The 24,056-nt window shown below is 41.9% G+C and overlaps 2 protein-coding genes across 4 annotated transcripts in view; one reads left to right on the top strand and one right to left on the bottom strand.

Annotated features, from left to right (window-relative positions):
* The window catches only part of nudt6 (nudix (nucleoside diphosphate linked moiety X)-type motif 6), a 51,409-nt gene extending 48,517 nt beyond the window's left edge, over positions 1–2,892 (bottom strand). Inside the window, exon 1 of the mRNA XM_078405470.1 lies at positions 2,427–2,892. Coding sequence (XP_078261596.1) covers positions 2,427–2,844 — 418 coding nt within the window. The 5' untranslated portion in view covers positions 2,845–2,892. The remainder of the gene's footprint in view (positions 1–2,426) is intronic.
* Positions 2,893–8,860: 5,968 nt separating this feature from the next.
* afg2a (AAA ATPase AFG2A) overlaps positions 8,861–24,056 on the top strand; it is a 281,613-nt gene continuing 266,417 nt past the window's right edge. For 2 of the 3 annotated variants that reach the window (XM_078412064.1, XM_078412055.1), the window contains exons 1-5: positions 8,861–9,118; positions 16,758–16,882; positions 18,141–18,298; positions 18,786–18,844; positions 21,611–22,282. In XM_078412064.1, the coding sequence (XP_078268190.1) occupies positions 8,905–9,118; positions 16,758–16,882; positions 18,141–18,298; positions 18,786–18,844; positions 21,611–22,282 (1,228 nt within the window). In that variant the 5' untranslated portion in view covers positions 8,861–8,904. Of the gene's footprint in view, positions 9,119–15,356; positions 15,394–16,757; positions 16,883–18,140; positions 18,299–18,785; positions 18,845–21,610; positions 22,283–24,056 lie in introns of those variants that run through there. The other variant, XM_078412072.1, reaches the window with a different exon arrangement.

Below are 24,056 nucleotides of genomic sequence, written 5' to 3'. Positions count from 1 at the left end.
ACTTTATCTTGCACTAAATGTTGTACCTTTTACCTTTCACCCGTACACTGTGAACAACTTGATTGTAATCACGTACAGTCTTTTCTTTGGTGAATAGCACGCAACAAAAGCTTTTTACTGTACCCCAGTACACATGAGAATAATAATAAACTAAACTAACTACACAGGGTAAACAGTCAGAACCTTTATTTCCAGGGATGGAAATGTCAAAGACTATAGGGCTTAGCTTTAAGGTCAAAGGGGGGATATTTAAAGGAGATGTGCAGGGCAATTTTTGTGTGCAGAGAATGGTGGGTGTCTGGAAGGTGCTATCAGGGATGGTGGTGAAAGCAGATACAGTAGTGGCATTTAGAGACTTAGTCAGGCACGTGAGTATGCAGGGAATGGAGAGATATAGATCACGTGCAGGGAGATGAGATTAGTTTTATTTTGGCGTGATGTTCAGCATCGACATTGTGTGCCGAAGGCGTATTCCTGTGCTGCACTGTTGTTTATTCTATGTTCCATCCCTGGTGCAGTGAGTTAGGATTGGAAGGACATGTTGTGCAGAGAATTTCTTTGATGAGAAGTTCTGTGGTCCTGACTGAATGCCCAACCTTGGAGTTCAAAAGGGGAACAATGATGTTGTACTTTTATATTAACATGCAATTAATTTTTTTGTGAACATTTTCTTGCATCTATCCTGTTTGTCTTTTTGAGAAACATTCCAAAACTTTTGGCATATCATAAGGTCGTAAGTGATAGGGTAGAATTAGGCCATTCAATCATGGCTGATCCATCTGTCCCTCCTAAGCCAATTCTTCTGCCTTTTCCCCATAACCCCTGACACCCATACTAATCACAAATCTATCTATTTCTGCTTTAAAAATATCAATTGACCGCCTCCACATCCTTCTGTGGCAATGAATTCTACAGATTCACCACACTCTAACAAAAAAAATCTTCCTTGTCCCCTTCCTAAAGGAACATCCTTTAATTCTGAGGCTATGACCTCTAGTCCTGGACTCTCCCACTAGTGGAATCATCCTCTCCACACCACTCTATCCAAGCCTTTCACCATTCGGTATGTTTCAATGAGGTGCCCACTCATCCTTCTAAACTCCAGTGGGTACAGGCCTTGTGCCGACAAACGCGCATTATAGGTTAACCCACTCATTCCTGTGTTCATTCTTGTTAACCTCCTCTGGACCCTCTTCAGAACCAGCACATCCTTCCTCAGATATGGTGCCCAAAATTGCTCACAATACTCCAAATGCGGCCTGACCAGTGCCTTATAGAGCCGCAGCATTACATCCCTGTTTTTGTAATCTAGCCCTCTTGAAATAAATGCTAGCATTGCGTTTCAAAGGTATTTTATTGTCACATGTACCTAAGGTACAGTGATATGCGAATTACCATACGGCAATACAAAAATAAAAGCAATAAGACACACAACTACATAAAAGTTAACATAAACATCCACCACAGCGGATTCCCCACATTCCTCACTGTGATGGAAGACAATAAAGTCCAAACTTCTTCCTCTTTATTCTCCCGCGGTCGGGGCAATCGAACCATCCGTTGGGGCGATCGAAGCTACCGCAGCCGGGGGTCGAAGCCCCCGCGTCGGGGCGATCGAAAATCCCGCGTCGGGGAGGTAGTATCCTCCGCGGCTTGGAGTTCCCGAAGTCGGTCAGTAACCTTCCATGCTACCTATTCGACTTGCAAATTAACTTTTTGGGAATTCTGCACCAGCATTCCCAAATCCCTTTGCAACTCTGATTTCTAGATTCTCTCCCCATTTAGAAAATATCCTATGCCTTTATTCCTACTATCAAAATGCATGACTTCACATTTTGCTGCACTATATTCCATCTGCCCACTCTCCCAACCTGTCAGAGTCCATCTGCAGAGTCCCTGTTTTCTCTACACTATCCGTCCCTCCACCTGTGGCAAAATCCAGCATGTCATTTGTCAAAAGGTTCCATGTGATTTTGCGACCACGACTTATTCGACCTGGCATGTGGCCCAACTGCATTGCACACGTTTCTGGCACCAGGCAAACTCTCGCTGAACTGCGCCTGGACTCACTGTTTGGAAGTTTGATCTTGCATTTCGGAATGGGAATAAGTTCAGTGAACCTGAGCAGCAAATTACTTCATAAGCGTTTCACTAGAGTTATTTGCATTGATTTGCATTGCATTGCAACATCTAATATGCATTGGCAGTTTTGTATGTGAGCGTACAGCCATACCAAAAAAGCTGGCCACCATGCAGCAAAACGACCTGGGTCTATAATGATTGATCAAAGGCATTCGATAAAAGTGCACAGACATGGGACATGGGTCACACAAAATGACGTTCTGCACTCTTAGATACAAACGCTGTTCCTTAATGCTGTTCGGAGATGGAGAGGAGGAAGACTGTTTTTATTTTAAATTACTTGCCCTGCAGTAGTTTTTGGAATGTGACCTCGTCCAGTTGTGGTGGGAAATGTTTGGGCTCCAGGTGAACGGTGACTGCTCCAAAGCGGTCCACCCTGCCAGCGACGCTGACCGGGCAAGCTGGCGCCGAGCAGGAGCGGCTCCGGGGGAACAGCGGGTCCCCGGGACAATGGCCCCGCATTCGGCAGACAATGGGGCGGCTGCAGGCGCCAGCCAGCGCGCGGGCTCCCAGGGACAGCATCGCATCGGCTCCGGGACAATGGCCCCGCATTCGGCAGACAATGGGGCGGCTGCAGGCGCCAGCCAGCGCGCGGGCTCCCAGGGACAGCATCGCATCGGCTCCGGGACAATGGCCCCGCATTCGGCAGACAATGGGGCGGCTGCAGGCGCCAGCCAGCGCGCGGGCTCCCAGGGACAGCATCGCATCGGCCCGTGACTCGCTGCACTCTGGCCGGGGAGGACGATCAACCTCTACCGCATTTCACACAGTTACAGCCCCCTACCGGGCACGAAAAGCAAGCAGCTCCGCAGCAACCACTGGCAATAGTAGCATTTGTGACCAGTAAAAAAAAAGGCGTATTGCATAGAAGGGTCTCGACCCGAAATGTCACCCATTGCCTCTCTCCAGAGATGCAGGCGCCTGTCCCGCTGGGTTACTCCAGCCTTTTGTGTCTTTCTTCGTATTACATGGAACATGGACAGGGCAGGTTTGGAGGGATATGGACCAAATGCTGGCAGATGGGACTAGTGGAGTTAGTCTGAAGAAGGGTCTCGACCCGAAACGTCACCCATTCCTTCTCTCCCGAGATGCTGCCTGACCTGCTGAGTTACTCCAGCATTTTGTGAATAAATAGAATTCTACCAGCATCTGCAGTTATTTTCTTATACTAGTGGAGCTAGGACATGTTGGCCGGTGTTGGACGGAAGGGCAAGTTGGACGGAAGGGCCTGTTTCCACACTGTATCATTCTATGACTCTGAACATAGTACAGCACATGAATAAGTTGAAGATAGACACAAAAAGCTAGAGTAGCTCAGCTGGACTGGAGAGAAGGAATGGGTGACGTTTCGGGTCGAGACCCTTCTTCACATGAATAGGTCATTCGGCCCACAATGTCAATGCTGGACATGATGCCAAGTTAAACTAATCTAAGAAACACTAGGAATTGCAAGTTGCTGGTTTAGAAAAACACAAAGTGCTGAAGCAACTCAGCGGGTCAGGAAGCATCTCTGGCAAACATGAATGGGTTACATTTCGGGTTGGGACCCTTCTTCAGACTGATTTTGGAGAGAAGGTGAGGGGGGAGAAAACTGGAAGAGTTGGGACAGGACAAAGCCTGGCAAGTGATGTGTGGATACAGGTGGGAGGTGGGGGGGTTGGTTGAGTGGGCTAATTGGCAGATGTTGGACAAAAGCCAGAGATGAAAAGACGAGAAAAGTGTAGTGGTTTGGTTTGTAGGTTAGTTATCTAAATTTGGAGAATTCAATTTTCATGCTGTTAGGTGGCAAGCTACTTATTTATAAACTGACAACTCCAGTTTCTTGTTTCTGCACTCAGCATCAATAACATTGGCATAGATAGGGTAGACTGTCAGAACATTTTTTCCAGGATAGAAATGTCAAATACAAGTGGGCACAGCTTTAAAGTGAGATGGGCTATGTTTAAAGGAGGTGTGCATGACAGATAAGAGTTGCCTTGGCATCAAGTTCAGCGCAGACATTGTGGGCCAAAGGGTCAGTTCCTGTGCTGTATTGTTCAATGTTTTGTGCAAATTGCCTATCCTGTTTCCTTAATATCACCTCAGTGACGACATTTGAAAAATAATTTATTGATTGTGAAAGTGTTCCATGAGTCCAGTTTCTTTTCTGATAAATGTCACGTCTCATAATTCTTGGACATTGCTTTAAGTCAAACAAATATTCCTCAAACAACATCGAAAACAGATGATAGACACAAAATACTGGAGTCATTCAGCGGGTCAGGCAGCATCTCTGGAGAAAATACATAGGTGACGTCTCGGGCCGAGACCCTTCGTCTGTAAACCAGCATCTGCAGTTTCTTCCTACACATCGAAAACAGATGCTTCGATCACTTAGTTCCCCACTGCTTGTGAAAGTTTATTCTTTTTTTAAAAATATTTTTATTTTTGAAAAGCATATGTACAAATAGAAATAAAAGACATATTTGTTACAAAGTTCTTACATAGCTTCAATTTTAAAATTTTTAAAGAGAGAAAATAAAAAATAAAGAAGAAAGAAAAAAACAAAACTATAAACTATTGGAAAGAGAGAGTAAGAAAATTTAAAAAAAGGTATAACTATAAAAATTAAAGGGGGTAGATCCGGGAGGCCATAACCACAGTTGTACATCCAACCCTAAACTCAAGTTTCAACTTTTAATTTAAAATTTTAATTTTAGTCCTGTGCCAAACCCATTTACTTTTCTAAAAATTCAATAAATGGAGACCATATTTTAAAAAATAACTCAGGTTTGTCAATTAAGGCAAATCTTATTTTTTCCATTTCCGTAGTCCACATTTTAATTGTGGGGGTTATTGTTTTTTTCCAAAATTTAAGTATTAATTTTTTCGAAGTTATTAAACTGTAATCAAGAAAATGTACCTGACTTGTTGTAAAGTTTGTAGTATGTTCTGATAATCCTAATATAATTAATTTTGGATCCATATCCAATTGCTTGTTGATAACTTTAGAAACTATTTTAAAAATCTCCAACCAGAAATTTTGCATTTTTATGCAAGTTACGAAAATATGAGTTAAATTAGCTTCTTGAAATTGACATTTATCACAAATAGGAGAGATACTAGGAAAAATCCTATTTAATTTCGCCTTCGAATAATGTAATCTATGTATTATTTTAAATTGTATTAAGGAATGTCTAGTATTTAATGAACATTGGTGTATATGTTGTAAACTTTCATCCCATATATCTTGCATTATGAGTTGATTCAATTCGTCCTCCCATGCTCGTCTATAAGATTCTGATGACGGAATGTCAGTATCTAGGAGAGTATTATAAATAAAGGATATTAATTTATTTGAATTATAATGTCGATTCAGGCATAAATCAAGAGTTTCTGGACCTCTAAACTTATATTCTTGCATGTGTACTTTTACATAATCTCTAAGTTGTAAATATCTAAAATAATTATTAACATGTAATCCATACTTCTGCTGTAAATCCTGAAAAGAAAGAAAAGTTCCCTTATGATAAAGATCTCCCACCCTTTTAATTCCATAAACTTTTCCATTGAGCAAATCCTCTATCTAAGACAGACGGTTTAAAAGAAGGGTTATTCGCAATAGGGAGGAAAGCAGATAATTTACTCAGTTTTAAAGTAAGATTTAATTGTTTCCAGGTACGGATAACACTGTGTATAATGGGATTACCTCCATATGTTTTTTTATTTAAATTTATTGGAGCTAAGAGGATCGCACCAATATCAAATGGTAAACAATCCTCTTTCTCCATCTTTAACCAATCCGGTTGTTGATCAGTGTCATCCAACCAGCAGATTATATTTTTAATATTAACCGCCCAATAATAAAATAAGAAGTTAGGTAAGGCAATTCCTCCATTAGTTTTAGACTTACATAGATGTCTTTTATTTATTCTATGAGTCTTGTAGTCCCAAATAAAATTAGTAATAATTGAATCAATTTAAAAAAAAAACTTTTTTGGAAGATAGATCGGAATTGCTTGAAATAAGTATAGTAGCTGTGGGAGAAAGATCATCTTTATAGCATTACTACGACCAACTAATGATATAGGAAGTGTTTTCCAAAATTGGATATTTCTGTGTAATTTAGTGAGTAAAGGAGGAAAATTTAATTTAAATAAAGAAGTATATTTCCTAGTCACGTAAATTCCAAGATATTTAAACTTTTCATAGGCAATTTTAAAAGGAAATTGTTGAAGTATGGCCGGATTGTGCTCAATTATTGGCATAATTTCACTTTTGTACCAGTTAATTCTATAACCTGAAAATGAACCAAATTGAGTTATGAGATTTAATAAATTCGGAATGCTAATTTCTGGCTTTGTAATGTATATTAATACATCATCCGCATATAAAGAAATTTTATTGGTTGTATGTTTAGTGTTATAGCCATGAATATCTGAATTTGATCTAATACTCTTAGCAAGTGGTTCTATAATAAGGGCAAATAGAAGCGGGGATAGTGGGCATCCTTGTCTACAACCCCTAAATAAATGAAATTTAGATGACAGCATTTGATTAGTTAATATTCTAGCTGTTGGGGATGTATATAAAAGTTTCACCCATGAACAAAATTTTTCACCTAATTGAAATTTTTCCATCACTGAGAAAAGATAGGGCCATTCTACGTGAAAGTTTATTCTAAGTAATTTTTTGGCAAATTTTCTAGGATTATAACTGGATTATAACATTCCAGCAGTGCTTGATCAGGACGACCAGGCTTCATGAGTTATTATATAAAAGCAGTTTTTTTCAGGTTTTCTGATATGCATTGCATATTATTCCAAAATAATTTCATAAGAAATAGAGTCATAGAGTGATACAGTATGGAAATAGGCCCTTCATCCCAACTTGCCCACACCGGCCAACAGGTTTCCTGCTACACTAGTCCCACCTGCCAGCGCTTGATCCATATCCCTCCAAACCTGTCCTATCCATGTACCTGTCTATAAATGTTTCTTAAACGATGGGATAGTCCCAGCCTCAACTACCTCATCTGATAGCTTGTTCCATACACTCACCTTAGTTAGATACATAGACAATTGGTGCAGGTGTAGGTCATTCAGCCCTTCGAGCCAGCAGCGCCATTCAATGTGATCATGGCTGATCATCCACAATCAGTACCCCGTTCCAGCCTTCACCCAATACACCTTGATTCTGCTAGCCCTTAGAGCTCTATCTAACTGTCTTTTGAATGCATCCAGTGAATCGGCCTCCACTGAGGTAGAGAATTCCACAAATTCACAACTCTCTGTGTGAAAAAGTTTTTCCTCATCTCAGTTCTAAACGATCTACCCCTTATTCTTAAACTGTGGGCCCTGGTTCTGGAGTCCCCCAACACCGGGAACATGTTTCCTGCATCTAGTGTGTCCAATCCCTTAATAATTTTATATGTTTCTATAAGATTCCCTCTCATCCTTCTAAATTCCAGTAAAAACAAGCCCAGGCGCTCCATTCTTTCATCATGACAGTCCCGCCATCCCGGAATTAACCTCGTGAACCTATACTGCACTCCCTCAATAGCAAGAATGTCCTTCCTCAAATTAGGAGACCAAAACTGCACACAATACTCCAAGTGTGGTCTCACCAGGGCCATGTACAACTGCAGAAGGACCTCTACTCCGATACTCAACTCCTCTCGTTATGAAGGCTAACATGCCATTAGCTTTCTTCACTGCATGCTTACAAATGACACAAAAATTGTTGACAGAACCAAAGTACCAGTTCAATTTGTCTGCCATTTCCTTGTTCCCCATAATAAATTCACCTGTTTCTGTCTTCAAGCGATCCACATTTGGCTTAACTAATTTTTTCCTCTTCACATTCCTAAAGAAGCTTTTACTATCCTCCTTTATATTCTTTGCTAGCTTACCTTCGTAATTCATCTTTTCTCCCTGTATTGCCTTTTTAGTTACCTTCTGTTAATCTTTAAACTTTTCCCAATCCTCTGGCTTCCCGCTCATCTTTGCTATGTTGTACGTCTTCTCTTTTATTTTTATACTGTCCTTGACTACCCTTGTCTGCCACGGTCACCTCTTAGAATCTTTCTTCCTCTTTGGAATGAAATGATCCTGCATCTCTTCTGGAATATTCCTAGAAACACCTGCCATTGCTGTTCCACTGTCATCCTTGCTAGGATCCCTTCCCAGTCGAACCTTGGCCAGCTCCTCCCTCATGCCTCCATAGTCCCCATTGTTCAACTGCAATACTGACACTTCCGATTTGACCTTCTCCCTCTCAAATTGCAGATTAAAACATCAGTCTGAAGAAGGGTCTCGACCCGAAACGTCACCCATTCCTTCTCTCCTGAGATGCTGCCTGACCTGCTGAGTTACTCCAGCATTTTGTGAATAAACACCTTCGATTTGTACCAGCATCTGCAGTTATTTTCTTATAAAACATCACATTATGGTCACTACCTCCTAATGGTTCCTTTGCCTTGAGTTCCCTTGTCAAATTAGTTACATATTATTCAAAACAATTTCATAAGAAATTGCCAAACGTACGAAGGCAAGAAATCCTGAAAAATAAACAGTGCTGATTGAGATTGAGATCAGCATCAATGGGAGAAAGTGTGATTTACATGAAACCCAATTTTCATTGGCGTTGCTGGCGTCTCTTTTTGATGGATTACGGTAGTGGGCGGGCTGCCCTTTCCCCTTTCACAGGGGAAGTTTAACATCAACACCGGTGCCGCATGGAAACAGCATCTTGGTGCTGAGGTTGCCCTGCAGTGCAGACATCATGTCCTCGAAAAAGAAAGCCAAGTGCAAACCGGTGCGGAGCCAGGGCACCTCCCCGAGGGCTGGGGCTGGGGCTGGGGCTGGGGCTGACTGCTGGGCATCGCCGGTGAGCTCCCCTGGTGCCCTGAGTCCCGGGGCTGAGGCTGAGCTGGACAGTGCAGAGACCAAGCCCCAGCATTGCCTTTCACTGACAGTCACTAACACCTTAGACAAAGGTATGGATGTTGCAACAAGTTTGTTTCAAAATAGTTGTATTATCGAAAGGGATGACACGAAGAACTACTCCATTAGCAATGCTGGAGATTGACACACAAAATATTTCTGCAATTTGAATAAGAAACTGCAGATACAGGTTGGGGGAAAAAAAAGACACAAAGTGCTGGAGTAACTCAGGTAGCATCTCCGGAGAACATGGTGACGTTTCGGGTCGGGATCCTTTTTTAGGCTGATGAGTCAGAAGAAGGGTCCCGACCCGAAATATCCACTTATCCATGTTCTCATGAGATGCTGCCCGACCCGCTGAGTTTCTGCAACATTTTGTATCTTTTTGTGGAATGTAAATGATCAAAACCTTCCCGTTCAGATAATGTATCAAATAATCAGATTCTCAGGTTATGCACTGCAAGCACAGATTTAAAGTGATAGGTAAAAAAATTGGAGGGAGATAAAGGTGGCAGGGGTCTGGAATTCACTGGCTGAAATGGTGACATGGGTAGAAACTGTCATCATGTTAGAACAGTATTGACTATATTCTAGAAGAACTGTAACTTTCAAGGTAATCTACCTAGTACTGAAATGTAGGATGGAGTTGGGTAGCCCTTTTTCGATTGGCACAGACACAATGGGCCAAATGGCATTCTATGTAGTATAAAAAAATAACTGCAGATGCTGGTACAAATCGATTTATTCACAAAATGCTGGAGTAACTCAGCAGGTCAGGCAGCATTTCGGGAGAGAAGGATGTAGTATAGTCTGTTAAGCATTGTGAACGTGATAGGTGTTATGCCCTGATATGACGACAAAAATATTTTGGTTATGGGTACTTGCATGATGTGGGAACTGTTTTGCAGGAGTAATTAAACAGTCACGCCAGCCCAGTTTTTAAACAATTCCTGATGTGGATTTTTGTCCTTCATTACCTATTTGTTTTTTGCTTCTGTCAAATTTTTGCTTCTTGTCTTCAAATGTCAATGCATCATTTTTTTTTCAACTTTCATTCATGCGGTATTGGCATGCAGACAAGGCAATTGTTTATTGCACATTACAAATCTTGGGGAAATGCAGGTATGCTACTACATTCTATCTGGATGGTTCTAGTGTTTGGACCCCATGAAGAATAAGGGTACATTTCCATGTCACATCATGAATCTTGGAGAACTCGGATGAGATGCAAGGTGTTCCTGTTGCTCTTGTCAATCTAGGGGTGAGATTATAGATTTGGGCAATGCTATCAAAATAACATCCTAGGGACATTTGTGTAGGAAGGACTGCAGATGCTGGTTTAAATCGAAGATGCTGGGGTAGGGGTGACCTGTGCAAAAGGGACGGGTTGCACCTTAACAGCAGGGGTACCAACATTCTGGCAGGCAGGTTTGCTGGTGCTACACGTGTGGTTTTGAACTAAGTAGTGGGGGGGGGGGAGGGGTCGACAAATTGGGAATATGAAGATGGAGTAGGTTACCAAGGTTAACTTCGGTATTCACCTCCCTTCTCACACCGGTCACAATTGGCCCTGACCGTACTCATTTATCCCATGCAAGGTTACATAGGTTACCAAGCATGGGATAAGAGAGTAAGGTCAGGGCCAATTGTGACCGGTGTGAGAGGGGAGGTGAATACCGAAGTTAAAGTGTTGTATTTAAATGCGTGATGTATGAAAAATAAAGTGGATGAGCTTGAGGCTCAGTTAGACATTGGCAAGTATGATGTTGTGGGAATCACAGAGACATGGCTACAAGAGGACCAGGGCTGGGAACTGAATATTCAGGGGTACACAACGTATAGAAAAGACGGACAGGTGGGCAGAGGGGGTGCGGTCGCTCTGTTGGTAAGGAATGATATTCACTCCCTTGCAAGGGGTGACATAGAATCAGGAGATGTAGAATCAGTATGGGTAGAAATGGGTAGAAAAGACCCTAATGGGAGTTATCTACAGGCCCCCAAATAGTAGCCTCGACATAGGGTGCAAGTTGAATCAAGAGCTAAAATTGGCATGTCGCAAATGTAATGCTACGGTGGTTATGGGAGATTTCAACATGCAGGTAGACTGGGAAAATCAGGTTGGTAATGGACCCCAGGAAAGAGAGTTTGTGGAGTGGCTCCGAGATGGATTCTTAGAACAGCTTGTACTGGAGCCTACCAGGGAGAAGGCAATTCTGGATTTAGTGTTGTGTAATGAACCTGATCTGATAAGGGGACTCAAGGTAAAAGAGCCATTAGGATGCAGTGATCACAATATGATATGTTTTACTCTACAAATTGAGAGGGAGAAGTGAAGTGTCAGTATTACAGTATAGCAAAGGGGATTACAGAGGCATGAGGCAGGAGCTGGCCAGATTTGACTGGAAGGAGGCTCTGGCAGGGAAGACGGTGGAACAGCAATGGCAGGTATTCCTGGGAACAATGCAGAAGTTGCAGGATCAATTTATCCCAAAGAGGATTAAAGATTCTAAGGGGAGTAAGAAGCACCCGTGGCTGACAAGGGCAGTCAAGGACAGCATAAAAATAAAAGTCAAGTCAAGTCAAGTCAAATTTATTTGTCACATACACATACACGATGTGCAGTGAAATGAAAGTGGCAATGCCTGCGGGTTGTGCACAAAAAAGAATTACAGTTACAGCATATAAATAAAGTTAATAAGTTACTATTAGTGTCGACAAAAATTTAGTCTCTGGGGTTATAAAAGTTGACAGTCCTGATGGCCTGTGGGAAGAAGCTCCGTCTCATCCTCTCCGTTTTCGCAGCGTGACAGCGGAGGCGTTTGCCTGATCGTAGCATCTGGAACAGTCCGTTACTGGGGTGGCAGGGGTCCCTCATGATCTTGCTTGCTCTGGATCTGCACCTCCTGATGTATAGGTCCTGCAGGGGGATGAGTGTAGTTCCCATGGTGCGTTCTGCCGAACGCACTACTCTCTGCAGGGCCATCCTGTCCTGGGCAGAGCTGTTCCCAAACCAGACTGTAATGTTGCCGGACAGGATGCTCTCTACAGCCCCAGAGTAGAAGCAATGAAGGATCCTCAGAGACACTCTGAATTTCCTCAATTGTCTAAGGTGGTAAAGGCGCTGCTTAGCCTTACCCACCAGTGCGACAATGTGCGTTGCCCACGTCAGATCCTCTGTGATGCGGACTCCCAAGTATTTAAAACTGCTCACCCTATCCACAGTAGACCCATTTATCTCCAGTGGCGTGTACGTCCTTGGATGTTTAGCCCTTCTGAAGTCCACAATCAGCTCCTTTGTTTTAGTGACATTCAAGAGGAGGCTATTGTCCTGACACCAGAGTGCCAGATCAGCCACCTCCTCCCGGTAGGCCTTCTCATCGTTGTTGGAGATCCGGCCCACCACCACAGTGTCATCAGCAAACTTGAAGAAAAGAGACACCACAGTGTCATCAGCAAAGAGAAGAAGTATATCATGGCAAAGAAGAGTGGGAAGCCAGAGGATTGGGAATCTTTTAAAGAGCAACAGAAGATAACTAATAAGGCAATACGGGGAGAAAAAATAAGGTACGAGGGTAAGCTAGCCAATAATATAAAGGAGGACAGTAAAAGCTTTTTTAGGTATGTGAAGAGGAAAAAAATAGTCAAGGCAAATGTGGGTCCCTTGAAGTCAGAAGCAGGGGAATTTATTATGGGGAACAAGGAAATGGCAGATGAGTTGAAGTGGTACTTTCGATCTGTCTTCACTAAGGAAGATACAAACAATCTCCCAGATGTTCTAGTGGCCAGAGATCCTAGGGTGATGGAGGAACTGAAGTAGATTCACATTAGGCAGGAAATGGTATTGGGTAGACTGATGGGACTGAAGGCTGATAAATCCCCAGGGCCTGATGGTCTGCATCCCAGGGTACTTAAGGAGGTTACTCTAGAAATTGTGGACGCATTGGTGATCATTTTCCAATGTTCTATAGATTCAGGATCAGTTCCTGTGAATTGGAGGGTAGCTAATGTTATCCCACTTTTTAAGAAAGGCGGGAGAGATAAAACGGGAAATTATAGACCAGTTAGTCTGACATCAGTGGAGGGGAAGATGCTAGAGTCAATTATAAAAGACGAAATTGCGGAGCATTTGGATAGCAATAACAGGATCGTTCCGAGTCAGCATGGATTTACGAAAGGGAAATCATGCTTGACTAATCTTCTGGAATTTTTTGAGAATGTAACTAGGAAATTTGACAGGGGAGAGCCTGTGGATGTGGTGTACCTCGACTTTCAGAAAGCCTTCGACAAGGTCCCACATAGGAGATTAGTGGGCAAAATTAGAGCATATGGTATTGGGGGTAGGGTACTGACATGGATAGAAAATTGGTTGACGGACAGAAAGCAAAGAGTGGGGATAAATGGGTCCCTTTCAGAATGGCAGGCAGTGACTAGTGGGGTACCGCAAGGCTCGGTGCTGGGACCGCAGCTATTTACAATATATATTAATGACTTGGATGAAGGGATTAAAAGTACCATTAGCAAATTTGCAGATGATACAAAGCTGGGTGGTAGTGTGAGCTGCGAGAAAGATGCTATGAGGTTGCAGGGCGACTTGGACAGGTTGTGTGAGTGGGCGGATGCATGGCAGATGCAGTTTAATATGGATAAGTATGAGGTTATCTACTTTGGTGGTAAGAATAAGAAGGCAGATTATTATCTGAATGGTGTCAAGTTAGGAAAAGGGGACGTACAACGAGATTTGGGTGTCCTAGTGCATCAGTCACTGAAAGGAAGCATGCAGGTAGAGCAGGCAGTGAAGAAAGCCAATGGAATGTTGGCCTTCATAACAAGAGGAGTTGAGTATAGGAGCAAAGAGGTCCTTCTCCAGTTGTATAGGGCCCTAGTGAGACCGCACCTGGAGTACCGTGTGCAGTTCTGGTCTCCAAATTTGAGGAAGGATATTCTTGCTATTGAGGGCGTGCAGCGTAGGTTTACTAGGTTAATTCCCAGAATGGTGGGACCGTCGTATGTTGAAAGACTGGAATGGCTAGGCTTATATACACTGGAATTTAGAAGGATGAGAGGGGATTTTATCAAAACATATAAGATTATTAAGGGGTTGGACACGTTAGAGGCAGGAAACATGTTCCCAATGTTGGGGGAGTCCAGAACCAGGAGCCACAGTTTAAGAATAAAGGGTGGGCCATTTAGAACGGAGATGAGGAAAAACTTTTTCAGTCAGAGAGTTGTAAATCTGTGAAATTCACTGCCTCAGAAGGCAGTGGAGGCCAATTCTCTGAATGCATTCAAGAGAGAGCTAGTTAGAGCTCTTAAAGATGGTGGAGTCAGGGGGTATGGGGAGAAGGCAGGAACGGGGTACTGATTGAGAATGATCAGCCATGATCACATTGAATGGTGGTGCTGGCTCGAAGGGCCGAATGGCCTACTTCTGCACCTATTGTCTATTGTCTGTAGATACAAAATGCTGGAGTAACTTAACGGGACAGGCAGCATGTCTGGAGAGAAGGAATGGGTTGAGACCCTTCTTCAGACTTAAGTCACCCATTCCTTCTCTCCAAAGATGCTACCTGTCCCGCTGAGTTACTGTAGTTTTTGTGTCTATCCTTGGGACATTTTTCAGTTTGTAGAGTGAATGTAAAATAGACAGTTTTATCCTTGGAATAAAAACAGAAAACATTGGAAATACTTGGAACAAACAGCATTTTATTTGTGTGGGAGATAGCTAACGTTCCACATTGATAACCATTTATTAGAACCGAGGAAAGGAAAAAATGAAACAAATTTGAAGTTACATTGAAAGGGGGGAGGAGACAGGAGACAAAGAGATAGTCTATCGGACGGAGATCAAAGAAATTGACTGATACTTGTAGTATTGCAAACTGAAGGTGGATAGTGAAGGCTAGTGAATAATAAAAGTTATGCTTCGATATTAAATTCTAACTGGAATATAAGGCCTGCATTAGTCTACATAAATGTAACCTATGCTTATATTGGTGAGGAATGAAATCTGAAATGGCAAAAGAAAGGCGGAAAACAAAGAAGGCTACATGAGACCCATTGTCTTGACATCAGTGAAGCTTTTCACCACAGTTGACTTGAGTCTTGGTTAAACCTAGGTCTGTGGAAATCTAGGGTAATCCTCTCTGTTAGCTGGATTCAATTACTTTTGGGTTTCAATGTTCACATAGATTGAGTAAAATCCTTTGATTGTTGTTGGACCTGTATTAATGCAGGCAAATAGAGAGGGCACTGTCGCACACCTGACTTGTGCTTTGCAGTTAGCAGAACAACTTTATGAAGCTGAGCAGCTCCACAGTGTACATAACTGGTGAGTTTCTGACCAATGTTTATTCCCCAGGCCGTTGTTCATGGGCATTTCTGACCTGCTGAGATACTTGTTGTGCTGACCGTATAATAACATAGGCCTTACACCTGGATAATGATCCAAAGACTTTATTAACTACATAGCAAGCACGACCTCACGCCTGCACGTTCCACTTACACTAACCCGAATTACACAAGCAGTGGTCACTCAAAAGCTAAAGGGGCGTAACTACAAAAGCATGACACATAACATGAGTGACACCATTACACTAATCTACAGTACTCCAGCATGATGTGTCATTTTATGGAAAATAATATCTGTAGTTCCTTGTTTCTAGTATGTTGTACTTTAACTGGCTTCTCTTTGCTAAGATGATGCTTGATCTTCTGATTGTTTCCAGCGATTTCTGTCTTATTTTTTTGAGGAATTGAAAACTGAATTTCATACAATGCAAATAAAGCCAAACAACTCTTCTAATTTTGTCATACGTTAGATCAATGTTGAGGCAATTGTATGTGGTTTGTTTATGATAAATACCCTGAATAACTCCTGCAGTGATATTCATGACCTTAAATAACCACAAGTACATTTGTTTATTCCAATTTTTCTTCCAGCACTCAGAGTTTTCAGCTTGACTTCTATTGACTGGAATAAACTAAGGCTGTGATTTCATTTGTGGTCAATGCTACGATGAAGGGCAATCATCTTGCCTCGAGAATGAGTTTTTTTTTCCAGTTGGCCAGGATTGTGGCGAGGGTTAGAGCTGAGTGGAACCCTAACAGAGCAGCAGAGAGCAGATCGTGCTACCTGTCACTTTGCTGAATGATGGTGTAGCAGTTAGTGGCACTGAATATATCCCAGTTTACATCATTAGCGCAAAACCACATGAAAATTGTGGCACATTTTTAAGGTTGGATAAAGAACTAAAGGAAACATGAGCAAAACCCTTTTCTTAAATAGTGACTTATGATCTAGAATGCAACACCTGGTGCTATGGTTGAAGCTGGTTAGATCAGAGTTTATTTTTAAAAAAGAATAAATAATCGGATGAGGAAAACAAAATTCAAAGTTAGGGGAAAGAGCTGGAGAGTAAAATTAATAGAGACCTGTTACAAAATACTATAATGTGCTGGATGGACAAAATGGCATCTCTGTGCTGCAACAAGTCTCATTATAAATAGGGAGCAACTGAACAAGCCAGATTGATCTCACTGGCAAAATAGGTGGCAGGACCGAGAATGGAGGAGCACATTTAAACTTCAATAGATTTATGCCGAACTATTTTATGAAGTGCACAGTATGCAAGACTGACTGGTAAACATTGGAAAATCAAAGTATCCATTATGGTTTGATTGTTTTTCTTGTAGCTGATGAGAAGGTACCTAAGGCTTGTCGAAGATGTCTCGCTCAAATGAGTCTAAACAACATAAAACTGGCAAATATCTGCATTGGCCGACCAATTCTCCTTACCAGTGCTGGTGGCAGCCAGGAGGTAAGTACTATTGAAAATGAAGAGCAAACACAGTCCTATTGGTTTGCTTAAAGTTCTCATTATTCTTATTTTTCAATTATTTATTTTCTCCAAGCACTGCAATGTAATGAAATATCACCTTTAAGTTTTCCCATCAAATCATGCACCATTCTGACTCAGACATGTGTCACTTTCTTAATCATTACTAAGTCAGTATCCTGGGACAACTGAATTATTATTGAAGCATGATCACCTCATGTACTTAAATTCCAAAGGCCCACCAATACATTTAGCCATGACCCAAGAAATTGAAATGATGATGCTTATCATGTCTATACTGTTAGAACTTTGAACACAGAACAGTATAGCATAGGGACAGGCACATTGGCCCATAATGCCTGCACCAGCCATGATACTACTCTAACTAATCCCACCTGCATGCAAATGATCCATTTCCCTCTATTTCCTGCCTGTACTGTCTAAATGCCTCTTACAAAAGGTAGCTACCTTCCCATACGTTCAGTGTCCCCCTCCCTGACTCTCAGTCTGATGAAGGAACATGACCCAAAATGTCACCTATTCCTTTTCTCCAGAGATGCTGCCTGACCTGCTGAGTTACTCCAGCATTTTGTGTTAATCTTTGGTGTAAACCAGCATCTGAGATCTGAGCATCTGACCAGCATCTGAGATGTGACTTACACATAGCTGCCATAGTGTAGTATACAACATATTATTTGATTATTATTCTTGTCAATATTGTAACATTGTGAGATTAACATCTTGCATGTGAGAAATGATAGATTGGGAAAAAAATATTACTCGATCCACTCTCTTGATACATTGTGATGCCTGCTATTTTAAATACATGCATTCCTCATTCGAAAACCAGATTAAATACCTAAGACAATTTTGAGACACAAAACTGCAGAGTCTTGCTTAGTGGATCAGAATTTGTCCACTGACTGAGATTGATATTATATGACAGCTATCTGTTGCATGAAGTGACCTTGCTCCTAGTTTGAGGAATTCAGTGAATTATCATTTGATATATCAGTCGGCAGCCTATTCACATGTCCACAGTTGTAATGGAAACGTTCCACCTTTACATACTAGATCTGCCCTTTCCCACAATTTGAGATTATATCCTGGGGCCCTCCCTATGTATTGCAATATGACAGGATAATATGCAGTGTATTTTTTGGTACCATGCAGTATGTTGTTGTATAGTTGGTCAAATGTACAGAGCTTCTACTTTGTAGGCTAACACTTTTATTCTTAGGTATGCACAGCGTGGCCAGTACCAAGTTTCCCAGGGGGTAAAATCGGGTTGAATAGAATCGCACAGAAGAATCTAAAGGTCAAAGTGAATGATGTTGTTACTGCCCAGCCACTGCTTGGTCCCGTACTGCAGGCAGAGGAAGTACAAGTAGCTTTGAGGTTTGTATCTGGTAGATCCAATGTTAGCCATTTAAATAATTATTTAATCTGTTTTTTCCCTTATCTGTATTTATTTCAGATTTCCAGCATTTATAATATGTTCCTTTTGTATTAAAACAGCAGATTTGTTTTCTTTTTCAATATGTGTGTTGCGTAGTAAGAAATGTAATAATAAATTACCATAAGTTGTGTTTTTGGTCAGCTGGTATGAGTTCTTAATACCTGCCAGTGGCATCATTGATTTGTATTTCATGACCTTTATTGTGATACCAGGACCTGCATCCTGTCGTGCTGAGTTGACAGGTTATACTTTGAGCCTAGTTGAAGGAATAAACTTCTATGTGGAAAAAAAAAGACATGACATGAATATAACACAACATTGTAATGTATTGACGTTCTGTGACACATCACTGTTTAAAGTAGTTGTCATTTATTCCCGCACATTAACCCAAATTGTTTTAAACTTTACTTGCCTTGATTATTGCAGAGATGAAGATGAATCTTTCAACAGAGAAGAATTATCTGACTTCTTGATGAGGAATATGGGTAAGCAGATTCTAATTACTCAAGGCTCTATTGACTCACAAAATCATGGGTCATAGCATAGGACGCTTTTTATCTCATTTAATCTGCATCAACTCAGTAGAAATGCAGTCCATCCAGCTACTCTCTTCCTCCCTTCCTCCATAGCCTTGCATTTGTTTTACATTCAAGGACCTATCTGATTCTCTTCAGAGCATCAAGATTGAATTTGCCTCCAAGAGGGTACAATTTTTTCTAATCGTTCTTTGCCCTTTACGATTTAAAATACTTTACCCGATCCCTTCTTAGTAGTTCTGTCTGTTCCAAGTAGACAATCCCAGATTCTTCATTTTTTTCTCAAAACTAAAAGTCCTTCATCCCTTCAATCAATCAAGGCACCCTTTCAAAGGCCTTAATTTCTCCCAGGAGCTGTGTTGTCTAGAATAGTGCTCAACCATGACCAACTGAGTGTTTTATAAAATGGTCCCTCATGATTTCGATGTCCTTGTACTGTTTGCCTCTGTTTATAAAGCCCAAGATCCTGTCCATTTCTCAATCTCCAGGTCTCATCATAATCATAATAGTACTTTATTAGCCAAGTATGTTTTGGAACATACAAGGAATTTGATTTGCCATACAGTCATACCAATAAAGAGCAAAAAGACACCCAAATAATTTTTTTACATGAATATCCACCATAGCAACTCCCCCACATTCCTCACTGTGATGGAAGGCAAAAAAAGTTCAACCCCTCTTTGGTCTCCCACGGTCGGTGCACTCGAACCTTCCGTTGACGGGACGATCTTGGCTCCCGTAGCCGGCGTTCGGGCCCTCCGTGTCGGGGCAATCAAACTCCCGCATCGGGGGGATCTCGGCTCCCCCGCGCCGGACGATCGGACCCCAGTTTGGGGCTAGTTGAACCTTCTGTGACTTTGGAGCTTCCCGATGTCAGTCTCTACCCGAGACTGCGAGCTCCTTGATGTTGAAATTCACAAGCCGCAGTTGGAGCGTCGATCCCAGGCAAGGGATCGCAGGCTCCAATAGCAAGTCCATGGCCCCACGGAGGCCTTATAATCTTGAAGACAAACACTTTATCAAGTGCCTTTTGAAAGATTAAAAATCACATTAACTGGTTTTCTCTCCTTTCTAATAAAAAACCTCTATCAAGTAAGTGAAATAGAATTTAAATAAATCAGCCAATTCACTTTTTGGATGTTCATTACAATTGCTGCTCTTCAGTTTTCTAGCCCTCTCCCCTCCCATCCCCTGCCATTTCTGTGGTCTCCCTATTAACCTTTGTAGATGACTTCAATTAATGCGGAGTGAGCACTATTGTTCTGCAATTTTGTCCATTTTGCCTGCTTTGATGCTATCCTGTAATTTGGGTACAACCTTAAGGTTGCGATTGTTTACAATTAAGACAGGTACGTTTACTTCATGCAAGGATTTTCACCCAATGTAATTTAATCCGGCATGCTTAAGAGTTCCTGAAATTTGGAAAATAGCCAGTGTACACATTGTAGGTTCATTGTATGCTTTACAACACTTCCCAGGGAATGTACACAGGTACACATTCTCTCAAAGTGGCGTAACAGGTAGGTAGGGTTATGATGAAGGCTTGTGCTACATTAACCATCATCAGTCACGGTATTGAGTATAGAAGTTGGGACATAATGTTACAATTGTATAAGATGTTGGTGAGGCCGCATTTGGAGTATTACTTTCAGTTTTGGTCACCATACTATAGGAAGGATATTGTTAAGGTGAAAAGAGTGCAGAGAAGATTTACAAGGATGTTGCCAGGATTTGAGGGCTTGAGCTATAAGGAGAGATTGGGCAAGCTAGGATTTTATTCCTTGGAGCACAGGAGGCTAAGTGGTGATTCTGTAGAGGTGTATAAAATCATGACGGGAATTGAGTCTTTTGCCCAGGGCAGGAGAATCAAGAATCAGAGGACATGGGTTTAAGGTGAGGAGGGAACATTTTAATAGGAATCTGAAAGGCATCTTTGTTACACAGAGGCTGGTAGGTATATGGAATGAGCTGCCAGAGAAGGTAGTGGAGGCAGGTACAATTACAACATTTAAAAGCCACTTGGACAGGTACTAAACATAGTAAATGTTTAGAGGATTATGGACCAAATGCGGCCAAATAGGGAGTAGGTTGGCATGGATGAATTGGGTTGAAGGGCCTGTTTTTATTTGCTATATGACTCTTATGTTTTGGTGGTATCTCAAAATGCTGGAGTAACTCAGCAGGTCAGGCAGCATCTAGGAGAGAGGAATGGGTGCCGTTTCGGGTCGAGACCCTTCTTCAGACTGATGTCAGGGGGACGGGACAAAGAAAGGATATAGGGGGAGACAGGAAGACTGTGGGAGAACTGGGAAGGGGGAGGGGAAGAGAGGGACAGAGGAACTATTTAAAGTTGGAGAAGTCAATGTTCATACCGCTGGGCTGTAGGCTGCCTAAGCGAAATATGAGATGCTGTTCCTCCAATTTCCGGTGGGTCTCACTATGGCACTGGAAGAGGCCCATGACAGAAAGGTCAGACTGGGAGTGGGAGGGGGAATTGAAGTGCTCAGCCACCGGGAGATCAGGTTGGTTAAGGCGGACTGAGCGAAGGTGTTGAGCGAAACGATCACCGAGCCTGCGTTTGGTCTCACTGTTGAGCGAAACGATCGCCGAGCCTGCGTTTGGTCTCGCAAACTTATGTTTCGGTGTATATACACAAAACAAATTATAGGACTTACCGCTTATTTTATTTGTATCTTCTACTTTATTTTCATGTAGATGGGAAGATAGTATTACCGGGCAACTTGCTGAATATTACGTTTTATGGCCGGACATTTCACTTGATGGTGATGAAGATAAAAGGTGTGGATGGTATTGTCATGGAAACATCGTTCAACGTCACATCGAGTTTTACAAGTGTGAATGAGGAATCCTTGCTTGATAAATCAGTACAGGAGAATGAAGCAATAGACTTGTCGACTAATTTCAGCAACTTGGCCATAGAAGTTACTCGGGACAGAGATGGAAGTACTACTTCAGATTTACCTTGTCCTCTGGCAGATTCTCAAACTATATCAATTTCTACTTCTGTGGACAGTGGAAAATTACTGGAAGCAGACAATGGGATAATATGCTCCACAGTGAGCAACAGTGAAGATGTTGAGCAGTCTGAATCTATTCAGGAAGGAGATGACAAATGTGACTTTCCTGTGGAGGACCTAGTTCTGATGTCTAACAGTTGCTTAAAAAGCAACAAAGATACTTTTTACTACATTTCTTTCCTCACTCAAATTAAGTTCCTGCAAGGGCATAACAGCGAAGACCAAATCAAAGAAGAATACAAATCCAAAGTCACATATGACATGATTGGAGGACTGGACAGTCAGCTGAAGATGATTAGAGAAATTATTGAATTACCCTTGAAACAGCCACAACTGTTCATGACCTATGGTAGGACATTGCAAACTGTGATTAGAATTGATCTATTTTAATTTGATCATATAAATAAGCTTTTATTATTGTTCAAAAAAACAAGTGCTGGAGCAACTTAGCAGGTAAGGCAGCATGTGTGGAAGGAATGGACTGATAATGTTTTGGGTTGGGACTCTTCGCCCTGAAATTTGGAAGGGGTGGGGGTGGAAAGCTGGATAAACAAGATGGGGTGGGACAAAGCCTGGTAAATGATAGGTGGGTACAGGTATGGGGGAGGGGTTGGCAGATGGGTGATGGAAAGATTAAAGGGTGGAACGAAAAGGAGGCAAAAAGTGTCGGGTAAAGAAAGAAGAGGAGGATTGGAATGTAAAGACGGAGGGAGGAATGTGGGTGAAAGGGGATGGGATGGGGGAAAAAGGATAAAAGGGAACTGTGGGACTTGGGAATATTTCTTTGTTGGTCGCAAAATCATCTAAAAGATGATTTTACGGAAACTCTTTTCCCCAGCATGATTCAAATTTATTGGGCTTGAACCTGTTGGGGAATCCTGGCAGTTTCATGCTGATCTGCATTTTCCACCCCATGAGTGTCAGGATGTAAAGGACCTCTGTGCAGATGTGTGCAATTCATGATCTCAGTGGCTGATCGCTGCCACCAATTTTCCCCTTTCCCCCTTCCCACCACCCCCTTTCTACTAGTACACTGCTATTGGACTCTTGACATCTGTCAGAGTGCAAGCCAACTACAATTTCATCCAACCTCGCCCTCCTGCCACTCCTTCGCTCTCTCCCCCTCGTACCCCTCTCCCACTCATATCCTTCTGCCACCCCATGCTCTGACTAGATACAAACCCTGACCTAGGCCAAAGTAGATTTCAATGTTTAATCACTGGATGATGCAGCGGTAAATTTGATGGACCACTGCACAATGGCCAGGGAGGCCACTGATCACCTTTGCCAGTTTGTTCATTTGGAACGTGACCGTACATGAAGGTCAGGCAAGTTCAGAATTATTGCTTTTGCTGTCTTCTAAAGCTGTAAAACTTGTATATAGCAAAATTATCTCCTTGGATATTAAATATATATATTGTAATATGTATATATTGCAGATAATTTTGCTGCATTCACTGTTGACTTGATTTTGAGCAGTTCAACTTTCCAAGCAGACTACAGTGGCCCAGCCTTGTCATCTGGAGTGTGACACTGATTTATGGGTACCTGTGAGAACCAGGGGCCATTATTATAAGATAGTCGTCAAGGAATTCAGTCGTCAATTCATAGATATGTTGTGGGGCTTAATCACTAGTGGACTTAAACACAGACAGCGGTTTTGAGACTACCACTTGCTACGATGTTAAATTTCACGATAGAATACAATAACAGAATATCGTTATATTTATAGTAGAGAATTAACATTAAAGCCAAGCTTGAATCCAAATGCAATAGAGCACTGTGAATACTGGAGATATCATCAATAGATCATTTTACAAATTTAGCTTGACTTAAAAGTATATAGGTGTGTAAAACAGAGGACTAGGTCTTCCTGATGAGGAAGGTAGAGCCATCTTGGGCTAACTTTTTGTTTCCTCATGGTTTTGAACAGTATTGACATGAATAGCACATTCTCTGATTTAAGGAATGTGGACATGGGTTGTAGTAAATGCAGTCATCTGGCTTTGAAGCTGTTGATCTGTCCATGGAGTCTAGAGGCAGGGCTGGATTGTGGAACTGCTAAAGGTATGCTATGAATTAGCACAGTCGTAAATAAAAAGCCGAACCAAACCCTAAGGTTT

The sequence above is a fragment of the Rhinoraja longicauda genome, chromosome 1, assembly GCF_053455715.1.
Source record: "Rhinoraja longicauda isolate Sanriku21f chromosome 1, sRhiLon1.1, whole genome shotgun sequence".
Lineage (NCBI taxonomy): Eukaryota > Metazoa > Chordata > Chondrichthyes > Rajiformes > Arhynchobatidae > Rhinoraja > Rhinoraja longicauda.
Note: the sequence above shows the minus strand (reverse complement) of the source record. Positions and strands in the feature narration are given on the sequence as shown.